Source organism: Pocillopora damicornis, chromosome 10 (genome assembly GCF_964200805.1).
Source record: "Pocillopora damicornis chromosome 10, jaPocDami1.2, whole genome shotgun sequence".
NCBI classification, from domain to species: domain Eukaryota; kingdom Metazoa; phylum Cnidaria; class Anthozoa; order Scleractinia; family Pocilloporidae; genus Pocillopora; species Pocillopora damicornis.
In genome coordinates, this window is record NC_142679.1 from 15,513,998 (window position 1) to 15,525,281 (window position 11,284).

An 11,284-nucleotide genomic window follows, 5' to 3' on the forward strand; every position below is an offset into this window, starting at 1 on the left:
GCTCTTCGCTAGATATTAGCCTTTTCACTTATGCCTTTTCTTGTTCTCTATTCGCGTTCCTCTCGCCGTATTCTGCCTACTTTAGCGTCCTTTTTAACTTTCTTGCGTAAATAAAAAATTACACACTGAAGTGGTGGCGAGATTGATTCGTGAAAAACACTGTTAGCTTATTATGGACATGGCATTTCAAACATGGTGCATATGCCACAAATGTTCCATTTCTGTGACTAATTCAACCTATTTGATATAGCCGACAACAACATCAACTCAACTTTTTAACTAAAGAGAAAAGTTGATTCATGTTTGGAATTAATTTCTGTGATGTACAAGTGAAATCCAGGTATTATCTAAAGTTTTCTGCCAATGTCTTCATGGTCGAATCCTAAGTCTCTCTTCGTTATCAAGTTTTCATTATCACATTCTAGTTCTGGTTTGTCTTCCTTTAAATCAAACTTTCGCAGCATAAGAATCATGTTACACAAATTTCGTATTTCAGTAACTTGAGTTGCTAAGATCATGGACAGCTGGCTTAATGACCCCTACATCATATATGCAGTTACAGCAGAGGTTACAAATTAATTAAAATATAAAATCTCAAGAAAGACGACGTGTATTTCCAGCCAGACGACAACCATGAAACAAGAATAGCCAAACGGAAAAAATTTAAAAAATACTGGTTCAAACACGATTTGAAAATGACTTTTATTTTTATATTTCTATATTTCTTATACCTGGCAACTTCAAGAGAAGATATAACAGAAGCCCATACGATTCTGGCGTATTGTTTTACTGACTTACTGTTCTCACGCGAATACTCTTCAATCAACCGATGTCTTAACACGAAGTAGCTTACCGTCGCTTCTTTCAATTTGGCTCATTTTCCCAAACCGAAATTATCAGTCACGCTCAACAGAATATGCTGACGGTGACATCATACACATCATCTGAACAAGAAAATATTCCCTATCTTCGAAAATTTACTCAGACCATGAAATCAAGGTTGTTTTCAAAATGTGTCAGAATTCCCCTTTCATATCTACTCTACGCATTGTTACAACTTGCACACAAAAAACAGCAAAAAAAATCCTAACATTGACCAAATTATGAAGATAAACGAAAAATAGGTGAAATTAACCTCAGATAAATCCTGTAAAATCTAAAACGCACGATGCGAGAAAATAAATTTTGGAATCACCTGCTGACGTCTCCGCGTGGGCTTTTGTAAAAAAAAAACAAACAAAAAATAAAAGCGGGGAATTTTCTTTAAAAAAACACCTTTCATTACAAATAAGCGTGCGCCTGCGAATAATCGGTTAACTTCAATAACTGTGACTTATTTTTTCCTAACAGTTCTTTCTGGCTTTTTTAAAACTTACCACTGCAACTTTTAAAAAAGTTAACATGTATCAAAGAAACATCTCATAAAAAACAGGTATACCTGTATTACCTCAATGGGGCGACAAGAGAATCGTTTTACCAGAATCGTTCAAGAGAATTGTTATTCAAACCCTCTTCAGAAGTCACGAGAGAGACATCGTGAATATTAATTATTCACCTATGAAAAATTCAAGTTGCCTTGAAATCAAAGTTGATTTGAAAATGTGCGAAAAACTGTCTTTTTTTAAATCAAGGTTGATTTCAAGGTTGACTTGAAATCAAGGTCAAATTTCGTGAGTTGCCTTGAAATCAAGGTTGTTTTCAAAATGTGCCAGAGTTCCCCTTTCATATCTCCTCTACGCATTGTTACAACTTGCATACAAAAAAAGAGCAAAAACAAAGCCGAACATCGACCAAATTCAATTTTAAATCCAATAAAAGACATTTACAAAAAACAAAGTCTCTTCGAGAGGTGACTTTATATTTCGAAGGTGAAACAAATGCATCTTTAGCAGTTAAACCGTGTAATCTGATGAAGAGCTAAGAACAAATGATTTAAGTATTCGATTTATCCCATTCGCTTTTGAGCTTATTATCAATTATGTCATGCTGGCAAAACTTTTTATGTCATGAATAGGATCAGCACCACGTTCCAAAAAATAAAAAAATTTCAAATTAAATGAGTCAAAATAACTACTTTTTGGGGTTTTCAGACATCGCCAGACTTGAAAGAAATCAGTGCCATGATAATGAAAAAGAATTTATGTCATTTATTGCCTTGTTTGGGAAAAAAATGTATCCGAAAACATGGTCAGATTAATACAAAACTGATAATTAATCAATTATTTACAAGAGGAAACTCTTGCCTCTAAAGTCGTCCGGGTGCGAAAATACTCTCCTTAATAAATTAGGGCGATTGTTTGTTTGCCTCATTAAAGATTCAAACAGCCTTTGAACCACAACCATTGAACCAACAGTTTCTTGCAAGGTAAATATCGATTTTGCATTAATTGAAAATGAAAGCCTCACGTTCTCGTCAAATTTTTTCCGTGAAATGTTTGGACGTAAGGCAAGTATTCATGTAAAAATATTCAATTTGTAATGCGATCATCTAAGTATACCTTGAGTTCGTAGAGGAGATAATTATCAATTAATCCTTACCAGACGTGTTCTCCAGTGGCTCAAAAAGGGAATTGTAACAGTTCACAGACTTATCGTAGTTCCTAGTCATCAAGGGTGAAAGGAGATAAAGTTATTTTTCTCAACGAATTGAAAAAATCTTCATTACATCATTATTTGATCTTCGCCAGAGTTCACAAACAACTGCCTTTAGGATGGATCTCGTAGTATTATGTGACCAACATTTCTAGGTAATTTTGGTTTTATCGACTGAGTTGATAATGAAAATTGAACATCGTAAAGAGTTTCAAAGCTGACGTTTTGAGCGTTAGCCCTTCGTCAGAGAGAATAGAAGAATTATGAGTTGTGTGCGTGTTTATATGCAGAAAGTGGAGCTTAGGGTTAGAAAAGAAAACAAGAATAAAGGACAACTAAATAATAGTTGAATGAAAAGCGTTCGTTGATACCGTAGGGATTAATAGTGCCGATTTTAAAGATAAATTTTTGTTCAAGAAGTAAGCAGCTTTCCGAACTGCCTTAATGTAAGTGTTACGCAGTTCGCAAAACCACATAAGCGAAAACTCAACCATATATCTACAGGTATTCCAAAGAAAATTCAGAAATATTCCAGTAATCAAGCCGAGTAAACATGCAATTAGGCAATAAGGCAGGTTTTCTACGAACAGAAATTACACCTTTAGCTGGCGAAATTACAGTACACGCCAAATACGATAGAACTTACAGACTGTTTCGAGCTTAGATTGACCATACCTCAACAATTTTGGTTAGCAAAATATGCCAGTACGAACACGGCGACTAGTTCTTTTTCGACAAAACATATGCCCGATGTGCCGGATGTTGACGACAAAATGCAGGCACGCAATGGGAGCTACAGTGAGGAAAGGCCGCAGATTGCTAAGTACTGCTTAGGATGTCTACGTCGCGAAGGTGTTCTCAGTCGCCCAGTCAACCTCCCGTTCGTAGAGTTCAGGTTTAGGGCCAAGTTGTATCAACCGAAAAATTGGTGTTCGATAAAACCTACGAAAATATTGGTCTCCGAATTCGGAAAGAAATTGAGTGCAAGCAAGAGTTCGGCTGGCCGGAGTAGTGTTTCATAACTAGGTTCCTTAACAGTACGTTGATAAAAAAAAATATTTGAGGGCCAGGAGACCTTCACCATTGAGAATGACATTGGGAATGACAGTATCTTTTTCGGTGGCCGGCAAGTCATTAGTAGCGATTGTGATGAGAAGTTATTTCCGAAAAGAGCTGTCTAATGCAAATAAATTTTCTTGGAGAATAGCATTGGGTAGTTAGCTTACGCACAGCAGTATGCTCCATACAATATAGTACACCCATTAGGAAAGCGAATCGAGAAATTGTCGCAACACTAGATAAAAGATATCTGAATAATAACAAGAAATGTTTTTATTCATACTCTCAGCCTTCAACGCTCAACTAACCAGATTTCCTCACCATAATGATCCCCGTGGAGCCGATGGAGCCTACCACTGCCCCATTAAAGGAACCGGTAAAGTCAAAGCCCTCTCTTTTATCCAAATGGAAAGAGTTTGCCGCAAACACAACTGTCCATGGGCTACGACATGTCGTCCAAGCGTCTTTACCTGCTTGTAGACGACTGGTATGGGCAATCCTACTCTTCGCAGCTTTAGGTACTTATTTGTACAATTCGACAATAAGCTTCAAAAAATTTATTTCAAGACCAATAAGAACTGAAATTTCGCAAGAAACACCTCGGGATGGCTTGAAGTTTCCTGCAGTTACAATCTGCAATTTAAATCAGTTCATGAAAACAAAGATAGACACGACCGATGAGGACGAAAACTTTGAAAAATTAGGATTAAACATCAGCGGATGCAGTGAAACAAGAACTGTTCGTGGTAATCTGACATGTGGCCAAGCTTTGTTGTGCGCTTTCGCTGATCATGGTACCCTTCTGGTGGACAACTGTAACAATTCAACCAGGCAGAGAATAATAAGTGTTCTTAGTCACACAAAACGTATCTATGACGAAAAAGAATTCCTTGCTAAGTATGGGCATGACCTCTTTGGCAATAACAGCATGAGTGGAGATTCAAAATACTGTGTTTTTAAAGACCTGGAACAAATAACCTGCTCGGAACATCACTTCATTCCAGTTGTTACAAATGATGGCATCTGTTACACGTTCAATTCTGGTTATAATGGGTCTACGAAGAGTAAGCTGTTTCGTTCTTTCTATGAAGGTTCAAATTTTGGTTTAGCCATTGCTCTAAACGTTCAAACAAATGAGTCCACATTCAGTGCCTCCTCCAGTGGCTTAGCAGTTAATGTTCATGACCAAGACACCTATGTAAATTATCATACTGCGTTTAAAGTCCAGCCCGGCGCACATGCGTCTGTTGCAATCAAGATGACCCAGGTAAGTATATAAATGCGTCATTTTGCTTACGATGCCATCAATTAAACTGTATCCGCCCAAAGGGAAATAAAGCCGGCGTACTGCCGCAAGGTTTTCTCTCGTATCATCGATATGAAACGTTCCAATTTTGGGTACTATGCAAGGCATCCAAAGACCCAACGCCTGTAATTAACAAAGAAGGCTAGTAAAATTGATCGAAATGTCGGCCTATTTGAAATGCTCCTTGCGGATGAACCATCTTACATTTTTATCGAACATATTCAAACGAGTCACAACGTATTGCCATTCTTGTGCACTTACTCGGAGCATCATATGAAGGTTAGCCTTCATGCAGACGTCTTAGGAGACAGTTTTCTGTGCGACAGGCAAGTAGTTGGTTAACCTAGGAGCTCCTTACTCTTTCAACTCACTCCAGCTTCCTCCCTCTCTTTCTCTGCCTTGATGTATACCATTTTATCGTCTTTTAGTACAAAAGACTCCAGGCGCCCTTCAGAACAAATTGCAGCAAAGTGGATAGCTTGGCAGGGATCAAGTCATACACAAAAGATGGCTGCATCTATCAGTGCGAGTCAAATCACAGTATGGATAAATGCGGATGCCGAAGAAACCATGCTTTACCAGGTGGTATAAATGATAAATGTTGTGCTTTTACGAATGAGCTTCAATTCAGAATTGTCTTAAACTATATATAGGTACCAATGTGTTATCGAAATGTTCGGTCAAGATATGATTCAAGTTATTTTTCAAAGTTTTTATAAAATTGCCTGGACAGTAAAGAATGTACCATATGACATAAGATACTGCACCATAGAATCGCCTGTTCAAGCTAGGAATCTTTCTTTGTTTTGAACAACTAAATACTTTTTCGGACTGTGATATGGCCGGAATAGGTGTCAGACATTTTCTACAAGATAAATTTGAATTGCATAAAAGTTATAAGATACATAAGCAAGCTACAAGCTCTCTTCACATTTTGTAATATTAAAGCTGGTACTCTCAGGCTTATCTTTCTCGTTCGGTAAGCTATTAAGAACATAGAATTTGCTTTATTCAGTTCCCGGGACAAGCCCATATTGTGTTATATTGAAACTTATTCTGAAGACGTTTTTGCCTCCACTATAGCATGAAACATTCCAAAGTTGTGCCCCGTTTTTATGATCTCCTTGTTCGACATTTTTTGCCTAGATCTGCGGGGTTTACCTGTGTGTTCCTTTCAAGACCGTTCGTGTCTTCTAAAAGCAAGAAGTATGAAATATATTTTTTTAATAAGTCGTTCTCACTCCCTCGGTGAGCAGCTAACCTAATCTACTGGTTCATTGTCTCGGCCGCTATTTTATTGAATTTCAAGCCAAAATGGCAGCCGTGACATCGTGTGAAAGCGTTCTATAAGAATACTTATTATGATTGTGATTTTCTTTACGAATTCTATTAGAAAATGTTCTGGAGTTTTAAACGAATGCAGACTTCACTTGAACTGTTCATTGATGTAAGATTCATTAATTGATGGACTGTGTGATTGATTAAATCGTACGCTCGAAGGCGTCACCTGCTGAGTGATGATTGTTTATTGGCGTTTATTGTTTAAACACTGTAGAATGTCAGTACAATTTTCAATACTTGTTTTTTATGAATGATTTTCAGGGGAATTTAACTTGACGGAATGTGGCTGCAACAGTGCATGTAAGCAGAAAGTTTATGAATCACGAGTCTCATATGCTAAATTTCCGGACAATACGCTATTAAGGATATTTCGACAAACTTATAATTTCAGCGAGAAATACCTCAGGTAAGTGAGCTTACATACAAGTGATCATTTGCCTTTGAACGGAGCTAGGAGGAGGAAGAAAGAGAAATCGTAAAGGAGCTAGTATTCTTTATTTAGAATAGCATGTGAAATAGAATCTCTGAGCACGTTTTCAGATTTCCGATTGACTCTGTTGAAAAAAGGACCAGAAATATTTCTGTTTCTATCAAATTAATACATTTATTGTGTTTTCCTTTTCAACTTGTAAGTGAGAACTATGTTTATCTTCAAGTGGGATTTCAATTTTTGTCTTACGAGAAACGCGAAGATGTCCCTAGCTACACAGCTGAGAGCCTTTTCGGTAAGTTAACTATAGAGAAGATCGGCCTTGTTTAGAATAAAAAATGCTTTGGCTACACAAAGGCGCTCACAGAAAAAAAAAAAAAAAAAAAAAAAGGCAAAAGCCCACCATTTTTAACGGAATTTTCCGGATTTTCTCAGGGATTGGATCTATGTCAGCCCTACAGTTCCGGCTGTACCAAAAACAAATTCGTTGCTGTATTTTCACACGAAAGACGAAATCACCGTCTCTCCCCACTCCCCCGTCTCTTCCACCACTGTGGATGATCTAATTTAAACCCTTCTTCGCACTGTGAATTTTTTTCTAAGAAAAATTAAAACAAACATAACAAAGACAAAAAGGGGAAACATACGAGAAAATTTCCAACCCACTATTGAAAAAAGGCTTGTATGTATCAATATATCGAGATATATCAATATTTCTTCTCGTCTGACATTGCAAAAGCTTAGAGTTTCAGTAAATCCTCTTGAGATTATGACGGTTTGTAGGTGTTTCTGAAGTGCTGATAAACATACCCTTCCCAGTTCCTACCAAAGAGAAACCCAAGGAAAAGTGCAAGAAAGTTACGTAAAACTGTATTAAGCCTTTACTACCTTTTGTTATGGAATTGAATAAGGGAAACAAGAAATAAATCATGACTTTCTTTATTTAACAATAAAAGTCATTTTCGTTTAGGTGAGCTTGGAGGCAACATGGGTTTGTTCCTCGGGTGCAGTATTCTGACCATCTGTGAGTTCCTCGACTTTCTATGGGAACTCGTACTATCCAAGATAAGGAAACGTCCTGTGGCAGTAAACACGGAGCCTGCATAACCAGCGCAGATGGATCTTACCGAGCATGCAGCTGTGGTGTCGTTTTCTATAAATTTACATACCTTAGAGTAATTCCTACTTTTATGATAATTTGGCTCATGTTGTGAACAGCCATTTTTAGAAGTGGGTTCATTTATTTGCTTTTTGATATTGATTTATGATGCACTGTTACTGAGCAGTTACGAGGCCTTTTTATACAAATCTTCATAACTGACGATCAGTGTAATGCCTTCCTTAAAGATAGTTTGGCGCATGGGTGAACAGCTTGTGTGAAGAGAGATCACGGAAGAGTGTGTTTCATTTAGTTGCATTTTTGCACAGTATAATACCCATGTATAGTTCACTTACCTGAGCTGATTTCTAGTATATAACTAGGAAAATCCCCCCGCTGTTTGTGAGCTGGAATCGGAACCTACCGAACTGAAGTGATACGTACATGTAGTTCTCCAACTGTTTCAATGGTGAAGAACAAAAAGAGATTACAAACAAAACGAAGTAAGAATAAATTTGGATAAAAGCGGATCAAGCTGAGACGGCAACTGAATCGCTTATACAGCTTTTTATTTTTTAACGTAATCTCTGACACATTCATACTTCCGTATATGACTGTAATGCCTCATTTCACTTGCTTTGCAGCTTTTGTAGTAAATAACAAAATCGAAATTTTAAAGGAACACATCAGCTTAATTAATATAAAATTATTCATAGAGTGGGAGATCAGACAACCGTTGGAATAAGGTTTATACAATGGATGAAGTATTTTATCTTGATTCTATCTTTATTTCTCTGTATAGTACCGGAATTTACAATATGGATACTGATGAGACACCAATTATTATCCTAATAGAAAATAATTTATCGTGACGGCGGGCAGTGATCGTGCCATTCATAGCAACTCTTGTGAAGATGACGATGTCGTCAAGGTGGTTCCACTTTCTGACATTACCAGCCTTAGAAATGCAGTTTAAGATTTCCTCTGATTTAGGTATCGTAATAATATCTGCATAATCATCACTATGAATTTACAAAACAATTATGATTAGATGTATAATAAACGAAAAAAAAATGCACACGTATGGATAAGTGTGTGGCACACAAGGCGCAGCCGAGTTGTTCCTCTAGTACTCTTGACACATTTTGACGTTTTTTGTGATTTATTACTGCACAGACTCACAGCAACACGGTATTTGTTTGCCTTTTATGATGTGTCTCTCTTTAAATAGATTTTGAGTATGAACCTATCCAAATGCGTGCATAATATAAAATTGCACCAATCAAATTGAGTGCGTTATATAAAAAACGCACCAATCAAAATGCGTGCATAATATAAAATCGCTGCGCTCACTTGTGAGAGATATTATCGCGCTTGAAGATGTAATATCCTCAATTTAACACAGTCATTTGCTAACTTTGTTATACTTTCTTAAGTCACTCAAAATTATGCACTCTGCTTAGTGGAGCTGCGTTTGATGAGAAATCTTCTTTTGACTTGTTTATTTAGAGAAACCATTTTCCTAAGTTTACCTTGTACAACTGGAATAGGAAACAAGTGTCTCGTATTCCTGCCCCATGCATGCGTTGCTGCAGGAGCACACTGACAAGTTGACTTCTCCTTAAATTAGATAAAGTTGATGGTATACTTAAGAGACAGTTTGTGTGTCTCACAACTTTATTACGCAGGCTTAAGCTTACAATAAATTTCCTTCGTTTTATTGTGTTTTTTTGTTTGTTTGTTTGTTTGCTTGTTGTTTTATGAAATAATGAGAATGGATGTGCAAAGTTGAGATGAATTTAATGAATAACAATGAAGCATTAGTGCAAACCTTGCAGCCCAAAACTGCAACGTCCACCTTTAGTTAGTGTTATGTTTGCCAAGTATCGCGAGATGCAGCCATCTTTTGCGTTGGTAATTTTGCGAAGCTTCTTCAAATTTGCCAATTGACAAGATAGACGATAAGAATCCCTAGATAGAGAGACAAAGAGAGGTGGAATGAAGAGATTGATAGCCCCTTAGTTCAGGTTTTGAGAAAGGTCAACCCACCACCCGCCTCTCGAAGGGAGTTCTGTTTCCAGAGAAGTCTGCATGAAGGCTAAACTCGATATGGGCTTTGCTGGAGTGACTGCACAGCAAGTCCAATGAATATGCACAGTAAAAAATCCAAAATGGCTCTTAGGTAAAGGGGCTTTACAAAGGCCAATACGGCCGTTGTATTATTCAATAATTAATTAGCAGGCGATTAAAATCTTACAGCGAGAATATTTCTAACATTCGCCTGGAACACCATCATCCTCGGGCTGAGATGTGCTGCGGGAATCTTCCTTCCTATTTAAAAACTTATTTTGTGAACTCTTTCTATTCACTTCGCTACAAGGGTATGTTTCTATTTCTCTTCTTCGAGTTTTGATCCTTATTCGAAGCGAAGGCGAAGGCTAACCCTTGAAACGTCAGATTTAGAAACTCTTTGCGGTGGCCAATCTGTATATTTGCATAATCAACTCAGCTGATCAAACCAAATAAATTATCCGGCAACACAGTTTCTATACAAACAAATCCCTTTTGTGATTGACTGACGGAAGGAGGGAATGACGGACTGACAAACTGAGTGACTAACGAACTTGATAGACTTTTGTATTTTTTGTCTGGTTTATTTTTGGTTTCACTTTTCTTGTTCTTCCTTTGTTTGCTTTTTCGTTTTTTGGCCTGAATATACGAAAATTGTTCGGCTTTATCTTCAAGTCAAGTTTCGGAATTAAGTCTTCCTTTACCGCTGTATTATGGCTAAATTCATACCTTCTTACTTTATTAGAATCTTAATTATACGCCAGAAAAGAGTTTTTTTAGTTTCTAGGAGTAGTTTTGATGCACACACCAATTCTATTTTGTCACACTCCAAGCAGATATAAAAACAGCATTCTTCCTGATAGTGGCAACGATATGTCCTTTATCAAACTTTGACCTACATTCGTATGACACCAGCGGTAAAAAGTTCCTTCCATTTACTCCTCTGCAGGACAAACGTAAGGACACTTTCATTCCGTTCTCAGGGTCCTAAATTCTTTGATTCTCTCAGCCTTAAAATTCAGAACGCTCCCAGTTTTGTCTCTTGCGGGATAAACGTAAGGACACTTTCAATCCGTTCTCAAGGCCCCAATTTATTTAACCCTTTTGCTCTCAAGATCTCATTGGTAATTCTGGTAACCGGTCAAGTCGCCCGAGAGTCATCTCGCCCGAAGTCATGTCGCCCAAAACCTGCCCGAAATTTTAGTAATGTCGCCCGAAAAAAAAAAGTCAAGTCTCCCGGAGAAAAAAATACTAAAAAGATCGCAATTTCAGACTGTAAATAGGCAATAACGTTGAGAAATTTTTTATCACTAAAGCGCTCTTTGTTTCCGACAACACCATGAAGATTCTTAAAGTGTTGTTCGTTCCTAACAACAAAGGGAAACGT

General features: G+C 37.3%; 1 protein-coding gene across 2 annotated transcripts; it reads left to right on the forward strand.

The window, feature by feature from the left end:
- The first annotated feature begins 3,904 nt into the window (after window positions 1-3,904).
- Window positions 3,905-9,542, forward strand: LOC149039108 (acid-sensing ion channel 2-like). 2 transcript variants are annotated; one of them, XM_089185092.1, is made up of 6 exons: window positions 3,905-4,918; window positions 5,386-5,539; window positions 6,104-6,163; window positions 6,560-6,704; window positions 6,932-7,023; window positions 7,699-9,542. In XM_089185092.1, the coding sequence occupies exons 1-6, from the start codon at window positions 3,977-3,979 to the stop codon at window positions 7,833-7,835; spliced, it is 1,530 nt and encodes a 509-aa protein (XP_089041218.1). In that variant the 5' UTR covers window positions 3,905-3,976; the 3' UTR covers window positions 7,836-9,542. The 2 variants fall into 2 exon arrangements, with proteins under 2 accessions (XP_089041218.1, XP_089041219.1); XM_089185093.1 differs by having other exon boundaries at window positions 6,955-7,023.
- The last annotated feature ends 1,742 nt before the right edge of the window (window positions 9,543-11,284 follow it).

What these genes read in the sequence shown, in the direction of transcription:
- LOC149039108 (XM_089185092.1), top strand. Translation starts at nt 3,977, where the DNA reads ATGATCCCCGTGGAGCCGATGGAGCCTACCACTGCCCCATTAAAGGAA. An exon ending in TTGCAATCAAGATGACCCAG is followed by an intron (nt 4,919 to 5,385) that starts GTAAGTATATAA and finishes ATCGTCTTTTAG; the next exon opens with TACAAAAGACTCCAGGCGCC. An exon ending in AAGAAACCATGCTTTACCAG is followed by an intron (nt 5,540 to 6,103) that starts GTGGTATAAATG and finishes TTTTTTGCCTAG; the next exon opens with ATCTGCGGGGTTTACCTGTG.